This window comes from Oryza sativa, chromosome 4 (genome assembly GCF_034140825.1).
Source record: "Oryza sativa Japonica Group chromosome 4, ASM3414082v1".
Lineage (NCBI taxonomy): Eukaryota > Viridiplantae > Streptophyta > Magnoliopsida > Poales > Poaceae > Oryza > Oryza sativa.
Window position 1 is genome coordinate 30,587,126 of NC_089038.1, and position 26,069 is coordinate 30,613,194.

General features: G+C 42.8%; 3 protein-coding genes across 5 annotated transcripts; all 3 read right to left on the reverse strand.

The window, feature by feature from the left end:
- Positions 1–464: 464 nt before the first annotated feature.
- LOC4336847 (protein AE7) lies at positions 465–3,475 on the reverse strand. Its single transcript, XM_066309534.1, has 6 exons — positions 3,403–3,475; positions 2,278–2,447; positions 2,053–2,156; positions 1,868–1,967; positions 947–992; positions 465–854 (listed from the first exon to the last, which is right to left on the reverse strand). Exons 2-6 carry the CDS (start codon positions 2,401–2,403, stop codon positions 754–756), a joined length of 477 nt encoding a protein of 158 aa, XP_066165631.1. The 5' UTR covers positions 2,404–2,447; positions 3,403–3,475; the 3' UTR covers positions 465–753.
- Positions 3,476–4,627: 1,152 nt separating this feature from the next.
- Positions 4,628–15,998, reverse strand: LOC4336848 (uncharacterized). Of its 3 annotated transcripts, XM_066309537.1 has the most exons (14): positions 15,735–15,998; positions 15,411–15,589; positions 10,795–10,917; positions 9,185–9,344; positions 8,215–8,364; positions 7,979–8,113; positions 7,457–7,509; positions 7,178–7,384; positions 6,957–7,067; positions 6,370–6,869; positions 5,908–6,076; positions 5,400–5,639; positions 5,196–5,327; positions 4,628–5,109 (listed from the first exon to the last, which is right to left on the reverse strand). In XM_066309537.1, the coding sequence occupies exons 4-14, from the start codon at positions 9,321–9,323 to the stop codon at positions 4,975–4,977; spliced, it is 1,971 nt and encodes a 656-aa protein (XP_066165634.1). In that variant the 5' UTR covers positions 9,324–9,344; positions 10,795–10,917; positions 15,411–15,589; positions 15,735–15,998; the 3' UTR covers positions 4,628–4,974. The 3 variants fall into 3 exon arrangements, with proteins under 3 accessions (XP_066165634.1, XP_015633525.1, XP_015633527.1); XM_015778039.3 differs by having other exon boundaries at positions 7,178–7,509; XM_015778041.3 differs by lacking the exons at positions 15,411–15,589; positions 15,735–15,998 and adding an exon at positions 12,489–12,735.
- Positions 15,999–24,730: 8,732 nt separating this feature from the next.
- LOC107277337 (uncharacterized) lies at positions 24,731–26,056 on the reverse strand. The gene is made up of 3 exons (XM_015779870.3): positions 25,681–26,056; positions 25,512–25,580; positions 24,731–25,397 (listed from the first exon to the last, which is right to left on the reverse strand). Exons 1-3 carry the CDS (start codon positions 25,906–25,908, stop codon positions 25,137–25,139), a joined length of 558 nt encoding a protein of 185 aa, XP_015635356.1. The 5' UTR covers positions 25,909–26,056; the 3' UTR covers positions 24,731–25,136.
- Positions 26,057–26,069: the final 13 nt, after the last annotated feature.

Here is a 26,069-nt window from a genome sequence, read left to right on the forward strand (position 1 = left end):
CAAGGATTGGGAATACCGGTTTGGCCAGAATTACCAGGTTTTATCAGTCAACGATTCGAGTCTATTTTTTTTACCTCAAAATAGTGATAACAACAATTTGAAGTCCAAACTTTTTGGAATCATGGTCTGAAGTCTAAACATGCCACATGCTTATCGTGCCCAATGATGTGTTCTTTTCTGGCTCATTTGTGCGTTGAAAAATCATCTTGATGAGGTTCAACTTCAACAGAACATATACTACAAACCTATAAAATATTCAATTTGTGGCCCATGTTTTGCATAATTAATTCCTCTAGAGGCTCCACAGAATCGACAGACTCGATACAACTGAAAGACATCGTATCACAGTACTAACTGACTGCATAGTTCAAGAGCAACCTGATATAATTACAGAGATGGCATAAAATCATGGAATATCCTTCAGTTTCTTTTCATGGATATTGACATCCAGACAGTACTTCATATTCGAGAGGTAAAAAGCCTACAGCGCAATATACTTCATATACGAGTATTTCCTTATATCGTTTCAATTATGCTCTGGCAGGTCACAGGCCATAAAAAGAAAAAAGGTATGAAACGGTAGAGCAGTAGTATCCTTATAGAAAGGTACAGACCATCAAAATTCATGCACACGCCCTGCACCACATAAGGTATCTCAAATGACAAGGTCATGCTACACGTCGTAGGGTAATTCAGTGTAGTTTTGAAACATTTCAACACACAGGCTCCCAGTTGTATACTTGTATTCAGGTCTCAAGCAAACGTTGGTGACAAGCACTCCTCAACAATGTCCAGAAGGTTTGGATTTTCCAGAGCAGCTGCAACACGTTCTTTGTCGTTCAGTTGCTTGTTCACTACAAGAAAGGGACAATACAATGAGATACTGAGCCAAGCAAGAGAATGTGGTAAGTGAAAGCATAAACTGTAGCCTCTAAAACATATGTACCTGCAGTTTCAGTTGCATGTGATCCAGGCGCCACCCTTATGTCCACCTGCACAAATTATAAATGACTAAGCTGCCAAAAATTTCTGAAGAAATATGAATAGTAAACAGCAGGAAGACATAATTTCCTCGTCATGTTAATGAACTAAAAAAAGAGAGAATTGTACTTTGGACCATCTTTTATTGCCAAAATTTCACTTTGGACCACTCTTTGTCTAATCTTTTACTTTGGACCAGGTATTTTTTACTTTGTTGCACTTTGGACCACCTCAACTCTCTTCCCTAGCCATGTCTGGCCTCTCCTCCAGCAAAGATATGAATCTGCAAAGAGGTGGAGGAGTTCACCGGTGGGCTGGAATTGATGTGCTGAAGAAGTGGTTTAGGGTAGTCCAAATTGCAACAAAGGTGAAAATACCTAGCCCAAAGTGAAAATGATGATCAAAGGGTGGTCTAAAGTGAATCCATGGTAATAAAAAGTGGCCCAAACTGCAATTCACCAAAAAAAGGAGTAGTCTTCGATTTGTTCATGGAATGTGCAAGACTGAATCACTAGGTATCAGTCTCCAGCTCGATCATGAAATGCCTTGGATGGTATCTTCACAACCTATCTGTGTTCCTAACCATAATGATTAAGTTTCACATACAACACAGGTTTCTGCACAATTAGAAACTTATTCTGCAGATATTTTGAGGTATACATTCAGGCATATGCCTAAATGAGTTCTGAAAAGTACCATGGAGCAAAATAAATGAAGAGCATGTGAAATATTTTTTAAGGTAAAGGGAAAATAGTTGTTACCTAAATTACATGTCTGTCACAGTACTATAGGACTTTCTAAATTGTATATGTCAGGCAATATATTAAGGGCTCATTCAGACTTCTTACGATTGCAAGCTACCATAGAGATGCTCCATGTATCATACCTTGTATCGAGGGGGAAGACTCCGCATAAGTTTCACACGCAGGCAAAGTCCAATGACGGTCGCCATACTGCAACGCTCCACTGTTGGGGTAAAAGTAACCCTGAAGAGAATAACAGTGAATTGTTGTGACTGAATTTCATTAACAACCCATTGTAGCATACAATGATAGAGAGACGTAAACTTACCTGACATGACTAAGTTCATCATTGATTTCAACTGAATCCTCAGTTACAACATTAAGCTCTTCGAGTGAGTATGGGTGCTCTGGATCCTTTATGTCTCTAATATGATGTAAGAAGGTTAAGGAGTGCAAACAAAAGAAAAATTGAGGGCAGCAGAACTCCAGATAGAGGTAAGTATAACAGGAAAGAGAGGTACACAGCATGTAGATAAGGAAACAAAGAAAGGATATCAAATATTTCTAGCTGGTCAATAGCCTCTGCCGCATTTTCATCTGTGGTTTCTGGTGCCTGCCGAGAACGCCTCTCTTTTTTCTCATAAACTACAGGGTTAGCATTTATTAACCCCACAACCATTTTTCTGATGCAATGCACTAATTTATATCAGAATGGCGAAATTCCTGCAAGTTGAAAACATGGAAATTATACCAATATCAGTCTTCAATAATTTTGTTAATCACGATAAACATCCAATGAAGATATTCCCCGCCCAATCTATCACTAGTAGTCTAGTACTATTATTGTGAACTGTTAACAATCAATACTAAATTGTGCTCGTTAAACTATGAAATGTAATTTGATCGCTCAACACCCCGATGATAGCACAGATTGCTAAACAGAAATGCAAAATAAAGGTGTGATAAGAAATTTGCTAAAGAATATTTAGCAGGCTAAACTCTGAAGCGGTCGCCATATGGTTAAATCACTAAAGACTGCAAGGACTGATCTAACATGGGGCATGGAGGTTCAGCTGAACCCCAAATTCTTTCGGAAATTTGCTAGGTTAAGGCAAAGGCAAGGAGTAACGCTTCCGTATTGCAAGAGAAGCTAAGCGCATTGACAGTGTCGCCCCAAATCAAACAGAACCCGCAGCAAACGTCGCGATAGTAAGGAGTATAGCAACCGTCGCGCAGGAAGCGGCGGAGCTGCGCGAGGCAGAGGCCACCGGAGAGCAGGCCTCGTCGTCGCGCGAGGCGAAGACCATCGGGGAGAAGGGGACGCCGCCCGAGGTCGCCGGGAAGCGTTGCCTCGCGCCGCCAGCGGAGGAGGCGGCCTGGGATTTGGGGGCCGAACGAACGAACAGGCGGAGAAGACGGGCCGCCGGAGGAGACTAAATCGAACCAGACCATGCACCGGAGAGGATGCGGCAGGACGCCGGAGACGCTGCTCGCGCGGATGGAGATCAGCGCCGCCGGCCGGCGAGCCGAGCCCGCGAGGAGATTGGGGACGGGGAGATCGATCGGCTAGGGCAGGGAGGAGCAAACACTGCAGATGAGATAACTCCCCCCCCCCCTCCAACTCCAACCACAGGAAGCGGGCAGGAAGGGGGGAGCTCGGAAGAGAAGAAAAGCTCACCGGCGAAGTCCGGCGGCGGGCGGCGTCGGCGGCCGTGGGCTCGTCTGCTTGCGTCGGGGAGGAAGACCACCGCGGGGGCGTTTAAGCCGGTCTAATGGTGGAGATATGGCGGTGTTCCATTCTGACTTCGCTTGTAACATCTGGGCCGGGCTGTGTATGGGCCGACATTGCCAGAGTCCAACAACCATGCATCGACAGGGGGTTCGGGGTTCGAAACTCCGAAGCCCTTTGGGTATTTACTGGCCGTTCGATCAAATATGTGCGATCTAGATTGAGCGGATCAGCCATTCGTCGCAAAACGCAAAGTAAGCCGAGCGCTAATCATGCTATGCTATGATACATTCGCAAGACACTCACAAATCACGAACAGTCAATGGTTAAGTTTTCCGCGAATGCTAGTTAGCGCGCCCGGCGGAGCGCGTTTTAGGCCCAGCGCGCGCCCCTTCTCCATGTTTTTTTTTTGTTTTTTTTTTACTATTTTTCCTTTTCTTTCCCACTTTTTTCTGAATTTTTTTATCTTTAGCATGTTTTGAGTTTAAAATTTTATAAATTTTGAGTTGAAAGTTTTCAAATCTGAACTTAAAAGTTTTTAAATCTCGACTTGATAGTTTTCAAATCTTGATTTGAAAATTTTCAATTTTTTTAAATCTCGAGTTGAAAGTTTTCGAATCTCGAGTAAAAAGTTTTCAAATCTCGATTTGAAATTTTTCAACTCTTGATTTGAAAGTTTTCGAATCTCGAGTTGAAAGTTTTCAAATCCCAAATTGAAAGTTTTTAAATTTTTCAAATCTGGACTTAAAAGTTTTCGAGTCTCGATTCTCGAGTTGAAAGTTTTCGAATCTGAGTTGAAAGATTTTAAATCTCAAGTTGAAAGTTTTCAAATCTGAATTGAAAGTTTTCAAATCTGGGTTGAAAGTTTTTTAAATTTGAGATGAAAAGTTGAAAGTTTTCAAAATTTGACTTTAAAAAAAATTCAATTTTCGAGTTAAAAGTTTACAAATCTGGGTTTAAAATTTTAAAATTTTGACTTCAGATATATATTTCTTTTCAATTTGTTTGTTTCTCATAGAAAAAAAGAAAATCCTAACTATCTAATACTACGCGCCGATTAGGAGTCCCCTAAGTTTTCTCCCTATGCTAGTATTGGTCAGATCGGATGCGATTTATATGCAGTATGTTACAGTGTCTTCTTTTCTTGTGTTGTTGCTTTGGCCTATTAAGGAACTAAATAAAAATGAAATCCTGAAACCCCTTTTTCATTAGGCACAAGAAAATTACAAATAACCACAAAATATATAACCGCCAGACAAAAAGAGAGTGAAGGATCGCAAAAGAAATTCCGTGATTCACAAAACTGGGGGTTAGAACTCGTGAAAGTGACTATTTTACAGGCCATATCTCAACGCAAATTCTGAAATGCACGATGGAAATGGCGACGACCACACAGTGAAAAATGCCGTCGCCAAACTTCTGATCGACAATACTACAGTACCGTTTTGAGTCAGCTACAATATGGGCCCCAAAGCACGGCTGCAGATACGTTCAAATTTTCAGATGTTGGGCGGAGGTCTTTCAGTTCTGATCTTGCCGGAGTACCCGCGTTACGACTCCAACAGCGATCGTGCTTCCAGAAGACCTTAAGAATGCCCTGCCAAGAGCTCGGCATTTGGAGAATTCTTGAACACAGACCGGAGCGTCTAAGGTAACCTGACAAATATCAAGAAAATCAAAACATCGCAGATGATGACTTCGTAAGCAATGGCTCCTCACAAGGATCTGTGATCAGTTGTTACCTGCACAACTGCATTCTGCTTTGACTTAAGAAAACGAGGTGCAGTTTTGCTTGGTTTGCCAGCCTTGTCAAGCAATGCCACGATTTTCGTAACCCTCGCAGCCTCCTTCACATGATGTATGTGAAATTCGACCTAGGCCCGTATTATTATCAGATTGCATCAGGGAAGAAAATAATCAAAGAGAGCTTTTGGTCATATCTTTACCTGATAGCCAATAAGGATAGGAATGGTGACGTCTAACACTAGAACCCTTAGCTCCAAGAAGTTAGAGACAGGCACTGGGAAACCAGGGTTGCAAAGAATCCCACCTAGTATTAGCTTACTCCCATCGATACCCTGTAAACTAACCGCTACATTATCACCAGCTCTTGCTATGTCACATGAATTTGAATCCCGCTCGATGGATTTCACTGCCGCCACTTCCCCACAAGGTGAAATTAAAACCTGCAACAGCAAGTTCCAAGCTGTCAGAACAGATAGAAATGTCAAGACAAATATTTGTGTACAAAAGCAAGTATAAATATATTTTTTTTGAAAAAAGACCAAATTCCGACACCATGCTGTTACTGAAAGATTGGCATGCAAATATGCAACTGGCAAATGTCACAATGTAAACGCTATTTATCAATCTTTCCTCTATCCTCATATTTGGAGCTGATCTCAGTTAAATATACAAGTATCAACAGTCCCTGCTGATTTGTGAGGAATGTACCTTTGAACCAATTCGAATAGCTCCAGTCTCTAATTTTCCAAAGGCTGCAAACTGCCCTGTTGACTGAGACTTGATAACATCACAGATAGGAAGAATGAGGGGCTTTGAAACATCCCGAGATGGAAGCTGCAAGGAATCTATAGCATCCAAGAGACAAAATCCTTGATACCTGAAAGGACATCAGTTCAAGATTCCTGTTGTTCAGATATATGATTTTTTTTATTCTGAGAAGACGGTATGGTCCCAAATATTTCAAAAGATCAGTAATGCTATTCTCATATATGTTCAAATCATCCAAACTATCTGATTTGACCCAAATGGGTGCTTACTACGATATGTCGATATTACCATGTGAAAAGGTTAGAAATTGCAAGATGCATGAAACAGCCACCTCTGTTGAAAAATTCTACACGATGTAGTGTTCCGAATGGCATGGAAGTAGTGTGTCAAAACATAACTTACCAGGAAGTTAAACGGACATCAGAAGGAATTTTGATCAAATTCTGATTTTCAACAGCACTAAGAGGAATCCAGGTAACAGATGAATCTTTGAAATTGCATGACCGCAGAAAACTACCAAGTTGAACCTTGATGAACTCAAATCTTTCTTTCGAGTAGCCGATGGCATCCATCTTGTTGACCGCAACAATAAGCTGTTCAACGCCGAAGCTTCTAATAAGCTGAGCATGTTCTTTTGTCTGGCCAACACTTTTCCCTCCTTCACCGTCCATGCCAGCTTCAAATGAACCAGTGCAAGCATCAACAACAAGAATAGCTGCATCAGCTTGCGTTGCGCCAGATATCATATTTGGTACAAAATCTTTATGGCCTGGAGAGTCAAGCAAAACTACACGGTACTTCTTAGTCTCCAAATAAGCCACGGCCACAGTCATTGTCACGCCTCTTTCTCTTTCTTCACTGCTTTCATCCATAGCCCACGCATAAGCAAATGATCCTTTTCCCTGGTAAAAAATAATTTCCATAATACAAAGAATATGAATGGAACATCAGGATCAAGTAGAGTACAATAACAACAATAATAAACTTACTTTTTCTTTAGCCTCCTTCTCATTCTTGTGCATATCTTTTTTCGATATCCTTCCTAACAGATGTAGCAGTCTCCCAGAGAGTGTTGACTTGCCAGAATCAACATGACCTACCTAAACAAATTGTTCGTAGACAGTAACCTATTTAGACAAAGCACTTTTAGAATAACAAAATTGTTAAGGAACATATGCCATATTCAGAACAGAAGATGAGTATAGCATACTATTGCAAGGTTTAGTTGGCTCAGCACTCCTGATTCCTCATTAGCGAACATCCACTTCTCAGGCTTATATTCTTCAGGTAAATAAGGTTTTGCAGTATCTACTTCATTCTTTTCTAAACCTAGCTTCTGTATGTCAGAAGAAAGTTTCTGGGCCACATCCTCATTCTGCGCAGAACTGCTAGCCCTACTACTCTGGTCCTCCTTCAGCTGAAAATGATCAGAAATCAATTGAGCTGTCCTCTCGACAGGCACATCTTCAGGAAGTGCAATGTGTTTCACCTTTTTCCCAGCGCCTGATGAGCTACCAGCAGATGTGTACTGCGTGGAACCAACTGTTGAATAATAAAATAATTTAAATTAAGGTGACAATAAAAAACACAGCTAACAGGATTTTTTTTTCAACAGGAAGGCTTATCAACCAACAGATGATACAACTGGTTGGGAAGATCTGCAAATCGAGTACAAATAAGTCACCCTTACAAAAGTAGCTTGGTTCAGTCTTTGGAGTGCATGACACGTGAGCTGTGGGTTGTTGTTGCCCAACAGGTGAAACATTTTTAAGTGGTATGCAAGGGAACAATCTGTTCAGCCACACTAAGTAACAATGGTGCTTGGGAAAGAAAAGGATCAAAATCTGCTTCCCGCACATAAGATGATCTAATGTGCTTCTTTTATATGGTGAATAATGAATTATCCTTTTCATAACTCAATAAGGTGTTATAGAAGGAGAAGCTAGTTTAAAGGTAGAACAGAGTTGCATACACAAAATTGTAAAGCATCTACCATTTGCACCAGCAGTACCTTTCTCATGAGATATGCTAGCATTCTTTATCTCAGGGTCACCATCAAAGTCTGTAGTACGAGTATTCACTGGCATCTTGGTACAGTCAGATTTCGGCATCGAAGGTGTCCCAAAATCACTTGGTATCCCATGGACTGTAATTTAATAGTTATAAGTACACTATGATTACATTAGAATTCCTTGTTGGAATACAAATTGTGATTCAAAGAAAATTAGAATGGGTGAAGCATGTTACCTTTTATTGAACCATCCTTGGCAGATTTCATAAAGGATTCTCGAAAAACCCCACACATCTCACAATACACCATGCTTTCATGATTATCGAACATGCACATGGAGCATCTCCAAAGCACAGGCACCGTACTTGAGGACTTCTTCGATGACTCTGCACAATAGAGTGGTGACATAATATTAGAGATCAAGGAGCTGTACTAGGCGCAGTTAGCTTGATATGCTGAATAAATCACAAAAAAAACTCACTGTACAACAACAAAGTGAAGCATTCAGTGCATGGAGCTTATGAGGAAAGCAACGGTTAAATGTATAGGCATATGAATTATTTCAAAAGGCCTCAAATATATAGAACAATAATATGCATATGCACCAGGATTCAGTAAGCAACCAGTAGGTAACCCTGGTAGTTCTAACTGGCAGCCAGCTATGTTTCGATTCTCACCCAATTTGGGTAGATTTGATTTGCAGTAAGTTTTTATTTTGATGGACTAACTGGATGAATGATATTTGACTCATTCCAAAAAATGCATGTTGAATAACAATGCCTTCGAGACAACAAATATCTGAAGTGCATATGATGGGATAAATGGGCAAGGAAATTAGAGCAAGGCCAGGTAATCGGCAGACATAAGCTACACGATCACTGCATTTGTTTGAACAAGCAATGCTATTGGAAGTTTTAGAGTAATTAAGCATACCGTGTTCTTATTTGCATATTCAGGCAATAGAGGATGCGATAGCAAGTACGAATGCAGGATGGAAACAATGTAATGTCATTAACAACATTTAACACCACTGAGCAAATTATGATAACCGGGTGAACGCTCCTTGTAACCTACACCGCCGTAACTAACCTACACGAGTAGATATGTTAAGTGTGCATCATGAAGCGACTCTAATAGCTATTTCACCATTCTTACAAGCTGAGGTGTACACTGTCTAGTACTAGCTTCAAACCTTCGACATAATACCTTTCTCCTCCTTCACGGGGTGCTGAATGTCGTCACTGTGCCCGGTCTCACCGTAATCATCGTAGTCCTCATCATACTCATCATAGTCATCGTCGTACTCGTCATCGTAGTCAGGCCCAGAGACAACCTTGCGTGGCATCCTGCTGACACAGCGGCGTACCTAATGGGGAACAAAAATTAGTGTTATTAGTAAAACTAAAAGGTTAATAAAAAGGCAAAGAGAAAACCTAGCTTCCAGATCTAGAAGAGAAGATAAGGTTGAGGCAAATTCGAGAGAAAAAGGGTGTGGGTAGAACGGGAGGGATGGCAAAGAAAGAGGATGTGCGTCGGCACGGGTGCTCACCGGAGGCGGGTGTAACATCCCGAGTATTTAGCTATAGTCTTAGTCATGCTAATGACTTGGTCACACTGGCTGAGAGCGGTGTTGATTGAGCCACGATGCTGGCTAGGACCTATAAATATATTGATTGTTGTTTTATTCTGGATATTAAATGGTTTCTCGATTGTTTCCTTGTCATTTATTTATTTAGTCATATCCATATGCATCATTGATTTATTCTTATTTAGACTAAACCTGGTGAGGAGTGGGATAATTTAGTTTTGGTTAAACTATAGTGTAGATTAGTCGTCACGAAGCGAGGTACACATATGCACAGTAGAAATCACAGTTCTTTATTTACAGTTTACCACTACAGGTCTGCATACATACATGCATATAATTGTACACTAGAAATTTTATACAGTATGCATTCTATATATTGTGCATATACATGGTGATTATAGATATCATATCATAAACTGAACCATCTCAGTCAAAGATTCAATAATTATTTATTTTTCAGAAAAACTCTTGAGTTCTAGGGCAATTGCATATCAGTCCCTAAATTCGTAGTAGTCTTAAATTTTACTAAACTTGTGGGACTCAAGTGCAAAAGCACTAAACATGTCAGGCTTTACAAAATTTCTATTGATCGTAAATATAGCTTGAGATTATCACACCAAACCAGCTTTGTTGAGGTGGCAGCAAGCCCTTATCCAACCGGCATGCAAGCAGGTGAGTCACAAAAGAAAAAAATTATCCCATATATCAACCCAGCTACTAGAGAACCAGTCTTGGTTACATCGGTTGGAAACCAATCTCAAGCAGCAGCCATAGTAAAATACTCCTCAGTCGCAAGAACAATCAACCACAGAATCAAGCAGTAGTAGCCAGCAATTCGGCTAGAGACTCAGCTGAAGACAGAGAAATAATCATAGGTAGCATATCAATAGTAAACACCTCAGTCATGCAACACCACAGCCGTAGCAGCCTAGAGTGAGCAGCAGAGGAGACTAGGGTGACTCAGAGAGAGAGAGAGATAGTTGCTGTTGTAGTTCATTAGTTTAGTACAAAACAATCAGAGCAACCATAGCGACCATGGCCAGGAAATCATATAGACAAATCAAAGTAGATGAGTAGGAGATGCTTGAGATCCAGGAGAAGCAAGAATCTTCAAATCAAGAAAGAGAAAAGGAAACTGTTGTAAATTGGATTAGGAGGCAAAACCAGCAAGGAACAAGAAACCAAATAATTCAGTAGCAGGTCAGGGTTTCAATCAAGCAGGAGGTACCTGAGCTTCAAGAGGAGAGGGGTTTCAGCTCCAGGAGGAGGAGCTGAGTTGGTACATCAACTGCAAGGGGAGAAGCTAGAGTTCCAATAGGAGAATCCTTGAACCGGAGTCCAGGGGGAGTATCTGTAGAAACCAGAGAAGAGAAAATCATACAACCTTCATAATTATACTAGAGTCATTAACCAGGTAATCTGCAGATTAGAATAGAACTAAAATCATATCATGGCATGATTCTTGTGTGATGCATATATTAGTATGCGTAGGACTTGGGTGTTGCATTTGCATCCATTAGAAGATGAACCAGAGCATCTTAGATTCAGTAAAATATTCATATTAAATAGTTTGAGCTTCAAAACAGAATGTGTAACTAATATGATATAAATATTTTCATCTAAATGTCAAGTAGAAGATAAATTCTGGCTGAGATTAATTATGTCATCATGTAGCTAATAGAAGAAATCAGGGTTCAGTACATGCATGGGATTATTGATGCTTTATTGATGCAAGAACCTGGCTTTGATCATAAGAATCTGGATAGTATAGTTATATATGTGTAACTAAAATTTTACTATAGATAAACAAGTGTTCAGGTGATAAATCAAGAAACAGTAGAATGTATATAAAGATATCATCAATCTTATGTCTTTATCAAGTTTACTAACTGCAGATTTTTGTCCATAGTACAAATATTGATTTTTTTCGACATATAGATAAAATCAGATTTTAGATTTAGCCATGGACTTGGAAATTAGTATCTGAACCCTAGCATAGATTTAAGTTATCATGAAGGAGGACAACTATAGCAATTCTGTCAATTAGGATAATTCAATTGTAGATAAATCATTTATCAATTAGTAAGCAGTAAGAAATAGTAGCATCGCATTATCAGCCAAATTATGTTAATTAGCTGTAGCAAGAATCATCATGCGAATGGAGTTCTTAAAATAAGTAATATTGAATCTATAGGATTAATATGGTTAGCAGGTGTACATGTATATTTTTAGTTTTGAATGCAAATCCATAAACCGAAACCTATGGGCCTCTACAGCAAGTCACCTAGAAGAGAATTATATCAAAATCAGAACCGTAGGAGTTGGTAATATAACCTTGCTATGATCAATACCATAAAACACAAAATTACTTATCAGAGCTTTTAGTAATCAGTATACTTTGTCATATAGATCAATATTCATTGTTCATAGGTCATTTGATCACTTTTGTCATACTACCATACTGCATCATGCATGTAGGAATTAATATTGAATTCCTGTATTATGCTCTGAATAGTAGCATAGGGGAGCTGATCCTGCTAACATATTAGCATATAGCAGATTTCAATATTTTAATCACCATTGAATACAAGCATATATAAGGACCACTCCTGATAATGTGATTTCTATTTTTAATCTTATATTGCAAAAGCGTATGCTTGTGTATGTGGGTATTTTATCCATTCATAGCATCTAGGCATCATTTAGCCATAGTAAAACAATTAGTCAAGAAGAGCCAGCAAGGGCAGTCATGAGTATATCACCATCACGAGAGTTATTTAGGAAAAATTCACAAACATCACCCATACACCATAATCCACAGTATATTACCACACACACCACACAGGAGAGCACAAATATCATATCAGAGGAGCAGAAGAGAGAGGAAGAATGAGAGGAAGAATTGGACACTGGGGTGTTCACCAATGGGGATAGGGTGCAGCCACCAGTTGTGCTGTGTTTTCCACCGGCCATCTCCATGGGGGCTGCAGCAGCAGGAGGCGGATGGCTAGGGTTAGCAGGAGCAGGCTCGTGGGAGCCAGGGGAACCGATTCGCGGCGGCAGCGGGTACTGGAGGGTTACCGGAGTTGGAGTCCGGCGACCGGAGCGGGGGAGCGCGGCGGCGTTGATGGCGCGGCCTGGGAGAGAGCGTGAGGGAGGAGAAGAGAACGAGGAAAAAAAAGAGAGAGAGAGAGAGAGAAGAGGAAGAATCAAGAAGGTGGGTTAGGTGGGTTGTGTTTTGTTGGGCTTTTGCTAATGGGCTGTAGATGGTGGAAACTAAGATAGTGTTTGGCAAATGGGAAAGGGAAATGATTTTCCACCCATCTTTAAATCCTAACCATTTATTCTCCCTCTTTCATTTAATCCTAACCCTTCATTTATTTCTCAATCCCAATTCTATCCCCCATTTCCTATTATCCAAACACACTCTAAAGAAATTAAGAAGTAGAGCTTGGATAAAAAAGAAATTATTATAGAATATTTAAATTGGTTTAAACTCTTTAAAATAAATTCTTGAAAATCTTGATATATTATTACAGTCACTGGTCTATTCATTTTATCAGATTGGTAATTTAAGTACATACAAATACAACTTAACTTTGCATATCATAATCCTAATAGAAGTATCTCCTTCAAAATATATCTTATGAACTACTTTATTGATCAAAGAAAGTAAAGATGTATATTTCTATATAAATCAATATAACTTGTGGCTATTAAATATATTTTTCTCTTGAGAAGCAAATTTTCTTCTAAGTAAAATAACTAATCTTCCTTAAAATGAAAGTTTAATAAAAGTAAGTCCATAACCTATATAGATCTAGTATGTGCATTCATGTTAAATATATCATGTGCATCGCATTCATATAAATATTCTTGTATTTAGTTGTGTTTTATTGTTTCTTTCAGTTGGGCGTTTATCTTGGATTTCTGGAAATCTTCGTTGGTTTATTCGTTCTTCAATTTTGGGTATCTCAGGCAAGTCCAACACCTTTGATCAACTCTTGTTATATTTTCGTAATTGCAATCTATATGTATCACTTTGCATTAAATTATATTTTCTATAATTGAAATAAATATGCTGATGGATTGGATTGACTGGTGGAGCAGTCAGTCATATTATAGATGTATTCTGAACCTGCTATGGTGGTGGGGGTTCAGTTGCATATATTTATCATCATAAGGTTAAATAACAACTGTTATATGGCATTCAAGCGCCGTAGCGATCGTGTCGACCATATGACCTGGAATGGGACAGGCTGGCTTAGTAGTTCTTTCTTAATGGCTTTATCCTGCGGGCTTAAGGACTTTCGCGAATCCCATGAGCGTGGGCTACCGATGAGGGTTGCCGTTGTTGCGGGATCCGATGATTCGCCGTTGTTCCGGGAATCACCCGAGAGATAATTGGCAGATGGGATTGATGAAAAGCTTGTGACCTTAGCCTTGCCGACATATACCATAAAGTGTGCTTAGGCGCTGGCGTGGTGGCGGTGTAGCACGGGTGTTAAAAGGTTTAAGGCTTCTATGGGTACAGCGACACACCTCTGCAGAGTGTATGAATTGTGATATGTCACTCCCTTTTCGGGTAGAAACTGCGAATGCGGCAGGAAAGGAACCTATCGGAGGTTCTAATACCTATGGTGCCTTATATGTAGTAGATTTTATAATTGCTTAATATGAGCTTTTACTACACTGTGTTTATGAACATGCATAAAACTTCCTTGTTGGATTATGGGATTTGGAGATATATGTATTATGCAAGTGGATTATGGGCATATATTTGTTGGATTGCTATAGTTGGACTTGTTGAGTACCAATCGTTCTCATCCCCTATATATATTTGTTGGATTGCTACGGCTGTTTTGTACACCTGGGTGTACATACTCCCTCCTCCTTGTTGGATATCCATTAGTTGGTAATGAATAGTTGGGTTTAAAAAATAATGTTTAATTGTTTTCAAATTTCTGCATGCATGTCGGTTGTGTTCTATTTGTTTTTTCAAATTTTCATATGCATGCACACCGGACGGTGAGGAATGGCGACATTCAAAATTTTATATATACTTTTTGCTTAGTTAGTACAAGTATATACTCTTTTCACTAGTATATACTATATTTTTTCAGTACATATTTTGTTCTGTTTATAGTAGAATATACTATTTGTTTTCAGTATATACTGTTCTATCCCAGTATGTAATGCTTTTTTAATCCAGTATATATATACACTTAAGTCGGGCATATACTACTTTTATAGTTAGAAGTAGTATAAACGCATATTTAATTTGTTTTAAGCAGTATATACTTTTTAATGTAGTAGCAGTATATTATATATACTAAGACATGCCCATCAGGATCACATACTGATACTGGCTCACTGGCAAATGCTCATAGCGATGTTATGCATAGTGGTTCATTAGTCTGGTTTCATTTGTCACATACCGTTTCATTCTTCCGGCTTCTTGGTTTGCGTCATCCGGAAACATGTTCATCACCAGCATGTACGGCTGCCGTTGTGAATTAATGGAGCAATCAAATATGTTATCTTTGTGCTGATAGTTTTTAAAGACGGTATATACTATTTTTTATGTTAGTAGCAGTATATACTGTTTTTAAACTAAAAAAAGTATGTACTGGCCACATCAGTATATACTATTTTTTTAAAGTTTGTACCAGCTAGTGTATACTGTTTTTTAGTTTAGTAGCTGTGCATACTGTTTTTAGTTTAAAATCAGTATATACTATATATCTAGTAACAGAGTATTAATACCTAAAAATATGTACTACCGAGAGGTGCTATTATCGACTGAGCTTACAGTCTTACACTAGCTAGCTCATTGATTGGTACCTTCACTGTAGAAGCTGTCAGCAAAATAGTATATTGCAATTTTCAGTGTGACGCAATGGGTTTGATCTGCCGGAGCTCTCGCCGGTCCAGAAAACAAATTGCACTGACGCAGCGGCCGCGCACCACTCGGCTGGGAACGCTGAGGGTGAGGGCTGGGAGGATGAGTTGAATCTACGACACTGCATGCAACAAAGAAATTATATGCCTAATCATACAAAGGGCCTCGCATCAAACAAACGAGAAGTAATGGATCTAATTAAGCAGACAAATTAATCGAAGTGATTCAGGGAATCTTTTCGGTCTACAACAAAGGACTTGTATTACCAGCACCATTGAAGATTTGATCTGGACGGGAGGGACTCAGATCAACTCAGAAGAAGACTATATATACTACTTGTCTACCTCCTCCATGGATCCGCCGAGGATTAGAAACTGCAGCACTCCATTCGCTGTCGACGGGGAGAAGTGGAGCACGTACGACCTCACCAGGGAATCTCGTCGGAGATGCCACCACAACCGCCGACGACGATTGGTACAGGAGGGACGAGAGCTAGCCGCCGCTCGTGGCGACGTTGAATGGCTGGGAGTAGTACGCTAGGATTAGTCATTTGATTTAATTACGTGGACAGTTTGTTGATCCGAAAAGAATGGGATAATTAAGAATCATGCATGTTATTGTTTTTAAAAACGAAAAATCAAAGCGGGTATTCTAGGATGAGACCCGGTAGCATGGATGATGCGAGGGGCCTTTGATGAACGGTGGATACAAGCAGGTTGGAGTACAGAATCATTATATATATATATATATATATATATATATATATATATATATATATATATATATATATATATATATATATATATATATATATATATATATATATATATATATATATATATATATATAAAAGGACACTCATATAGGGCACCATGGTGCCTGGGCACTATGGTATCAAATGCACAAAATTGCTAAATTTTTTCAAATTTTTTAAATTGTGAGTATATACCTAGTTATAATAATTCGATTCATATCTATACCTATCAACAAAACAACTCAAATTTAACTTTATTTCACAATCCATGATTACATACCTAACTAATTATATATATGGATGCTATATACCTAGAATTAAAATCTAACAAAAACAAGTTCAAATTCAGTTCAAACTTGCTTTGAACTAGTTAGTAAAGTAGTTAATGTTAATACCTAAGTAATTGAAAAAGTTTCATACTCATTTGAATTGGTTATATACTCAATTTCAACAATGGTGCCCGGGCACCATGGAGCCATAGTAAATTTGTTTGGTGCTCCATGGTGCCCGGGCACCATTGTTCAAATTGAGTATATACCCAAATCAAATGAGTATGAAATATTTGGATTTTTCCGGTCGTCACACCGATTTTTCGTCCCTCCATAACCCCACGCGCACCTCCTCTCCAAATCCCACATCCAATTCCAATCCAATCCAAAAACAAAATCTTAATCTCAATCCAAATACAAATTGGAATCATCACAAAATCCTAGAGAAAACACTACTACAAGATCACAAGAACATATTTCATCAACAACAACGACAACACAGGAACATCACAAGCACAAAAACACCGACGCTGGAAGGGGAGGGTGCCGCCGTCACCGCCGTCGTCGTAGGGACGCCGGGCCGCTGCTGCCTCCCCTCCCGCTAGATCCGGAGGAGGGGAGGGCACCGTCCCTGCCCGCCACCGCAGGAGGGGGAACGGCTCCGCCGCCGGTGGGGGAGGGGGAGCCTCCCCTCCCGCTGGATCCGGCGGAGGGGAAGACGCCGCACCCGCCCGCCACCGTGGGAGGGGGAGGGGGAACGGCGCCGCCGCCAGTGGGGGAGGGGGAGCGGCGCTGCCGCGGTGGAGGGGGAGAGGCGCCGCCTGTTGGGACGCCGCGCCACCGCTGCCTCTCCTCCCACTAGATCCTATAGAGGGGAGGGCGCCGCCCCTGCCCGCCGCCTCCCCTCTTGCCGCTTGCCACAGCCAGCCACCGTGGGAGGGGGAGGGGGAGCAGCGCTACCGCGGCGGAGGAGGAGAGACGACGGCGTCACCGTGGGAGGGGGAACACACATGAACCTTTGTCGCCACCATGCCATCCGCCGAAGAAAGAGAGAGAGAGAGAGACGACGCCGCCGCCTCTCCCGCCCACGTCGGGCCGCAGCCGCCTCCATGCCGCCGGATATGGCGGAGGCGAGGCCCGGCCCACCGCCTCCACGCCATCCGGGCTGCAGCCGCCTCCATGCCGCCGGATTTGGAGGTGGCGAGGTCCAGTCGGCCGCCTCCCCTCCCGTCCCCACCAGGCCACAGCCGCCTCCACGCCGCCGGATCTGGCGGAGGCGAGGTCCGGCCGGCCGCCTCCGTCCCTCCTTGTAACGCCCCGATTTTCGTTCGGGATTAAAAATCAATTAATAATGCATTTCCTAGAAATTAAATAAAAAGTTAATCAATTTAATCAAGTGAAATTATAGAGGAAATTAAAATTTCCTTTAAAAATCATTGGCCGGGAATATTTTGTAATATTCTTTGTGCCCTAATGTACTCTCCGGAATTTTCCGTGAATTTTCGGAGCTCGAGAAATAGTTTCAATAGCACAAAGATCATTGCATCAATTAAAATAAAAAGAAAACAAATAAAATCCTCCTTCCTCTCTTTGGGCCATTTTTCGGCCCAAATTCCTCCCCCTCCTTCCTCTCCCGCGGCCCGCGCGCCTCCTCCCTCTCTCGGGCCGGCTCCCTTCTCCCTTGGCCTGCTCGCAAAAGTCTGTTTTGCGTCCCTCCTTCTCTCCCTTCGCCGACAGGTGGGACCGGCGGTCCCACCCGTCAGCTCCTCCTCCTACCTCTCGCCGGCCAACCCCAACCGCCATTGCCGCCCACGTCGCCGCAAAATCCGGCGCCCTCCCGCACCCGAGCTCGCATCCAACCACATGGACACGACCCCCTCCACGTCCTCCACCTTTTCCCCCACTCACCCCGCAAGAAACGGCGCCGGTTTGACCTCCCCACGAGCTCCACTTCACCTCCCCACTTCGCCGGCCGATTCCGCCGCTCCCCGGCCCTCTCCTCGCCCCTTGAGCTATAAAATCAATCCCCGTGGCCTCCTCTTCCTTTTTCCCCCTTTTCCTGAGTCCCCACGCCCTCTACCGAGCTCTCCACGCCGATCCCCATCGCCGCCGCTGCTCCTGCCGTCGCCGCGCCTCACCACGTGTGCCATCAGCTTCGCCATCCCGCGCTGCACGCCGGCCTCCACTCGGTTTCCTTCAACCGCTATCGGAACCACCTCCCCACCGTGTAACCTCTCTCCGCCGCTTGCCGCCGAACTCCGGCCGCCTCTCCTCGCCACGCTAGCCACCGCCAAGCCGCGCCACCGCCACAGTCGGCTTCGCCGCTCCAAGCCGAGCACCAGCCACCGCCTCGTTCCTCTAATCCACAACCGAGCCGCCCTCCCCACTACCAACCAGAGCCACCGTCGCCATTTCCGCCTCCGGCCGCGCCGCACCGCCTCTTCAGTCCGCCCCGTGTTGTGTTGTCGCCCTCCACGGTACCGCAGCCATCATCCGTGGCTCAGCAATCCCTCCGTGTTCGCCGGTCGTCGCCGGACTCATCTCCCCGTGCCTCCCGGTGAGCTCCGTCGTCATTTCGGTCGGCGTTTCCTGCCGCACCGCAACTCCCTACCCTCTCCTAACCTCTTCATTTCCTTCCCTAGGTCCCTCCGACCATCGGCCGCCGGTTCCTGCTCACGGAACGCCGCCGAACCGCCGTCGTCGTTGCCTCCCCGAGGAGCGCCGCCGCCTCTTCCCGCCGCCGGCGACCTCCCGCTCTGCCTCGTCGGCCCGCACGCTCGGTGAGCCCCTCCTCCCGCTCCCCTTCCCTTTCGCGTGCATCGCCACTGCCCGTGAGCGCCGCCGTCTTCCGGCTGCTCGCCGCCGTTCGGCGCCGCCGGCTGCTGCCTCCGGAGGCCGCACGCTGCCCAGCACCACGGCTCGGCCGAGCCGGTTTCATGCCGTGCCCGTGCCCCAGCCGCGCCGCCTCGTGGCCATCCGATCGGCTTTGGGCCGATCCGGGCCGTCGGTTCCCGTGGACCGGCGGTGGATCGCCTCGGTGGTCCCGGTCCACGGTGGACCGGCGCCCTTGTGCCGCTGACCGGTGGGGCCCGCTTGCCGGCGCCGCCCCTCCCCTTTGATGACGTCAGCGAGGTCCATTTCCTTTGTAAAAATAAATAATAATTGCGCAATAATTCGTGAATAATTATAGAAATTCATTTAAATGGCTCAAAACTTCTAAAATTCATATCTAATTCATTCGAACTCCGAATTGAGCCATTCAACTTGCAAAATTCATCTAAAAATGAGCTCTACATGTTTGTTTAGTTTTTATGTACTGTTTTCTTGGTTTTTATTAGAGTTTTTCCTCGTTTTGCGTGCCAGCGTGTAGTTCCCGTCGTTTCGGAAGATCGCGTTCGCAAGGATAAGAGTTCAGAAGATCCAAGTGAAGAAGCAAGGCAAGTCACACACTCCCCTTGAGCATGTTGATCCCAATTTATAAATTTTTTACCGTTTACAAATAAATATGCATGTTTTGCTAATTACATGGGATCCGGGTATTACCTATCTGCTCGCTTGTGCCATGTTTACTTGATATCTGTTCTTTGTCAACCTTGGGTAATAAATCGCCTAGCTTGTGTTACTTTGATGACCTAGCTAGTACTATATGCTTAGCCATGCTTAATTACCACTAGCTCAGTTGATGGGGTAATTACAGTTTTAGACCTTTTAGTATCAGAATGAGCTGCGTGCTCGAGACATCTGGCCATGCTTCATGGTCGTAATTATCCAACTAAAATGCGTCTGAATGGTGGGCTGTGGGTGCATGGTTTTGCTGGTCGCACCCATGGCAGTTAAGGACCGGTTCGCGGGATGCCCTGGAAGAACTTATCGTACTTACCACAAGCCAGCGTGGGCAACGGCTGGGCTTGTAGTGTAGCTCTCCTCTAGTCGACGCATCCAGGCAAGGGTGGGCGTGATGGAGCGGGGCGGGCCCTGCGACGGCCTCTGTCGCTTCCGGATTCACCTAGGCACGAGAGGGGACTGCCCGTTGCCCGCTGGGGACGGGGGTGAAACCTGAGGTGTGGTGTGCTTGGCTAGAGGGGGTTATGCGAAGGGTCCTGTCACGGCCTCTTTCCGGTATGTCGTGGTGGCATGTCGGCGCACGGAAACGTGTCGTGGGGCTGTGTCTTGTGGGTACAGTTGTACACCTCTGATCAGAGTAAAACTATTCGAATAGCCGTGCCCGCGGTTATGGGCGGTCGACCAGATTCACCGTGATTAGTCCCATCTTAATAAATTGACTCAATACACTGTAGTTCAGGTGGGTTGGTTGGGCCTGTTCAACGTGGTGTAGCGTTGATCAGTGGAGATTCAATATTACTGTAATTACTCAACAGTTTTACTGTCTTGCTCAATAAAATGTTTTACAACTGCCTTTATGCAAATAGCCTCAAACCCCTCCTTGTATCCCCTTGCACGTCTGCACCGTTGGTGTGGCTTGCTGAGTACGGTGGTTGTACTCAGCCTTGCTATTTTTCCCCCTTTTCAGAAGTGTAGTGCTTCTGAGCTGAAGATGGAGTTAGAGGACCAAGGCTCAGACCCCAGTTGAGTTTTGCCTGTGGAGTGGAGCTGAAGCCCCGCTAGGATAGCCTTTTTCCGCTGTTGCTGCTTTTGTTTCGGTGTGAGGACTAAGTGCCTCTTCCGTAAGTATTTTACGCTTTATTTACGTTTGGAACTGTATATTACTTGTCGTTTTGTGTACCCTGGCTGGTCCTGGACAGGGATTTAATACGTAAAATAGTCTGAAAATTTGGGTTAAATTTCTAGGCCAGGCTCGCCGTTCCGTTGGCCATTCGTGAGCTCCGCCGCCAATACCGCCGTAATACTGATCTATTCCTACTGCTAGCACTGGATCTGAGGCTCATGATACAGCTGCTCACTTGATCCATGAGTGCTAGGTCTAGATCTTGCTGCTTGAGATGGAATTTGTGAAGGGGAAGGAGACAAAGAAGGGGATCGAGAGGAAGGAGGCAGGAGACAGAAGGGGATCGGAAGAGGGCGGAGAAGACGAGAAAAAGAGGGAACTTTCTGGACCGAGCCTTTGGAGAGATCGACAGGGGAAGAGAAAAAATAAAATAACTATAGTGGGGGAGAGATATCAAGAAAAGAAGCGGCGAATAAAAGAGGGGAGGAAAAGAGAAAATTAAAAAATACACAAAACGAGATGAGACATTAGCGCATATTTAATTGAGTATTAACTATTTTAAATTTAAAAATGAATTAATATGATTTTTAAATCAATTTTTTATAGAAAATCTTTTAAAACAACATACCGTTTAGTAGTTTGGGAAGCGTGCACGTGGAAAACAAGACAAACTTGTCCAACCACTGTCTAACTTGCTCATTATTTTATTTTTAAATATCTTAACTACTTAAAAAATACATAATTTTCCAATTGTTACACGAAAATTTTTTGTCCGTATAATGATTGGCGCCCTCCGTCCCTGCCCATGCCATTGTCGCGCAAAGGATGGGAAGAGGCAGCCCCCCGCCGATGAAGAGCTGGAGCCGCACGACGGATTCCCTGTCGCGCACGCGCCACCTCGCCGGACTGCCATCGCCACCATCGCTCTACTCGCTTGCTCGGACGTGCCGGAGAGAAGGGGATCAGGGAGAAGAGAAGATAATGGGATTAGGGACATGCCGGAACAGCTGCAATCTAGGACGGCCATTCTCTCTCCCGCATTGGGTCGCCTGTGCTGCTCGCTAGGACTTCTAGCTTGGCTGGGCCGCCACGTCTTCATGGGCTGGCACTATCGGCTGGGCCGCTGTGCACTAGCACAAGCGCTTGTATGCCGCACAGTGCCAGGCCGGTTCGAGCCTTTTAGGCCGAAATCAGTTTATTTTTTAAGCAACTGATTTAATTAATTTTAGAATTACAGAAACTTATTTGTCACTATTTTAAGACATTTAAAATTGTTGGGAAATTATGATCAATTATTTGGTCACTCAGTAAATTATTTTTAAATAAATGAAACCAATGAAAAGATGATTTTTATTTCCTTAAGTGCATGTTTCTTTGTCATTGCGGATGCCTTTTACCTTTTTTCCTTTGCAGAGGATGGTTAAGTCAGATCTATAACTGCCTCCCCTCCCCCGTTTGTGAAAATTTGTGAAAGTTGGAATATGTTTTGAACGTGTAGAAAATTTGAAATATCTCACGCATGAATTATAAAGTTTGAGATACGACATGAATCTGAATGTGTATACAATATGAAATATGTTTTGATATTTCCCTGTATAAAATTTGGAGATATTTGTGAGGTATGTACAAATTCAAGATTTTTATGCAGCAATCTTAACCATTCATATTTAGCTGATATTCACCCAGTGCAACGCACGGGCATATTTGCGCGCGCGTGTATATATATATATATATATATATATGTATATGTATATGTATATGTATATGTATATGTATATGTATATGTATATGTATATGTATATGTATATGTATATGTATATATGTATATGTATATGTATATATATATATGTATATGTATGTGTGTATATATATATATGTGTGTATATACATATATGTGTGTATATACATATATACACACATATATATATATACACACATATATATACATATATATATACATATATACATATATATATATACATATATATATATATATATATATATACATATATATATATATATATATATATTATTCCTTGTAGTGTTGAGCTAACAATTAGGTGAAGAGAAGATTCGACAAAATTGATCAAGTGTTGCATTTCTCTACATCAACTTATTGTTGAAGGTGATGAAGATCTAGAAGAGCAAGGTATTGTTAGTGTTACTATTTTGGTAAAAACTAATTTCTTATGGTTTTTATTTAATGAGTTTCACTACAATTGTTTCTGCTATGCTACTTTAGTGTGCCCATTTCTTAGTAAGTTGGTTCTTACTAAGGAATGAGCCGTAGACCGGTATTCTATCTCGGAAGTGGAATACGTGGGTCGCTACAGCGGGAAGGGAAAGCAGCTAGAGCGCACGACGACGACACCCACATGCTGCCCGCGGAGTGGATGGAGAACGGCGAAGGCTAGCAAAGAAGCGAGGAGACGGAAGTTGAGGCCGACAAAAAACGGGGAGATCGAGTTGGGGGAGTCAGGAGGGGAGGAGAGAGTATGCGGCGGCGGCGGCAAATTTCGTAGCGGACGCCGGCACCACCTGCGACGGGAGTACGAGACTAACACTGGAATCAGAAAATATATTATTAAGACATTTTGAAAAGGAGACTAGAAATTCTTAATTTAATCAGAAGAAAATTAGAGTTTAAGAAATATGATTTAAAAAATTTCAATACAATTTTCAGAAATTAGAGTTTAAATACAATTTTCAAAGGCTCGAGTAGAAACACAATTTAGAAATTACTGAAATTATAAATTTTAAAAAATAAGTATTGAAAGAAAATCCATCTAGAATACAACATAATATTAATTAAATTTCGGATCTGAAAAATATATTAAAAGAAGAGTCCATCTAAAACACAAACAAGATTAATTAAATTTAGAAATTAAAAATAAAATAAATCCCAAAATTAGATTCCACTACAATTTCTAAAGAGTTCAAGTAGAAATACAAATTATAAATTACTGAAAACCAGAATAAAATATATAGTATATTGGAATAAGAGTCCATCTAGAATACAAAATAAGATTAATTAAAATTACAATTTAAAAATAACATAAATCCCCAAAGTGGATTTTTATACGAATTCCAAAGAATTCAACTAGGAATACAATTTAGCAAACTAAAATACGAGAATTAAAATAAGTAATATTGAAAGAATAGTCCATCTAAAACCCAACATTATATTAAATAAATTTTCAAATAAAATAAAATGAATTCTAAAATTGGATTTTCAATACAAATTCCAAAGACCCCACGAAGTTAACCCCTCACTTCCCCTTTTATACTGAGTTCGGTTATTCACTTTCCCAACTCATATCTCTCGTTTGACGTGGCACACTTTTTAAACTACTAAACAATACGTCTTTTGTAAATATTTTCTATAAAAAGTTGCTTTAAAAATCATATTAATCTTTTTTAAATAAATTAACTAATAATAAATTAATCATGTGCTAATATGTTGCTCTGCTTTGAGTGCACGGAGTGTTAGTTATACAACTACATATTCTCAGAATTTGGGCGACAATCTGGACTGTTTGGAGGAGATGAAGATGGAAAAAGTATACTTTGACTCCTTCAACAGGTATATCGACTCCTCCAACTATCAAAACCGGTGCAAACAATGTCCCTAGGTGGTTTTGAAGGTGGTTTTGGCTGACGTGGCGCCTACGTGGTGGTTTTGACCAATTCTTTGTCCTACGTGGCGCTTACATAGCATTAGAATAAAAACAAAATTTTGAAAATACATGGAACCCATATGTCATTCACACAAAAAAAAAATATATTGTGGGACACACATATCATCCTTCCTCTCCTTCCCTTCTTCCTCCCCATCTCTCTCCTTTATCTCTCTCTCTCCCCCCGGCTTTTCTCTTCACCGGAGGAGCGGCGGCGGCGGTTTGGCGCGGCGCCACGGCGGCGGCCTCCACCGGCGGGACGCGTACAGGTACGGCGGCTTCTACCACCGTGGGGAGGGATTCCATGGCAACGAGAAGCAGCTGGTGGCCGAGATGCCCGTCGAGCCGGCAACGGCGACCACCGTGGTGCTCCCCATCGCGGAGCCAGATCCGGACTCGCGCCACGATGCCGCCGTCGCGGCCGCTGAGGAGCCGGTCCATGGCGAGGCCGATGAGGAAGACGAGGATGAGATGGCGAGTAGCCGGACTTCACCGGAGGGATGTTTGCGCAGACCGTTCACATGCCGTCCGATGTCTGTCTCCTGGAAAATCACAAAGCAGGAACTTCAACTTCATCTCCTCTCCTTTTGTTGCAAGGGGAACAGAACAGCAGTGACGGTGAAAGAAGAACGGGAGTAAAAAGCTTTTGTTTTCACCTGGAGCGCCTTGTACGTGATGTCCATGTCTGCCAGGCTCTGCAGCAAGCTCAGCAGCTCGTCCTCCGGCTGTGAGGAAAGAAACGAAAAAACGTGCAGCTCGTGTCAAATTTCTGTGGTTTCTTTGAATTCGTCGGCGAGGTGGTGAAAGAAAATTAAAAAAAAAAACCTCAGTTGCTGCAGCCGCCGGCGGCGGCGGCGTAGAGCCGCTCCACGAAACCGTCGCGCCGCGCGCGCAGCTCGTCGGGGCGGTCGTGCGCGGCACAGGCCAGCGCGGCATCCACGAGCTCCCACACGCCGCTGCCTCCTCCTCCAAATGCCGCCAGCGCGCGGGGCAGCCACTCGTCGTCCCGATCCATCTCCCCCCTCGCGGCGGCAGCGGCGAGACCCGACCCATCCGCGCCGGAGTATATATCGGATCTTTCCAACTCAGCGCCACACCTCACAAACCCCATCAACCAACCAAGAATCCGACACCAATCAAGAACCCAACCTCCCCATCGCCACTGCCGCCGCTCCCGACCGCCGCCGCTCTGGTGAAGAGGTCGGGGGGAGAGA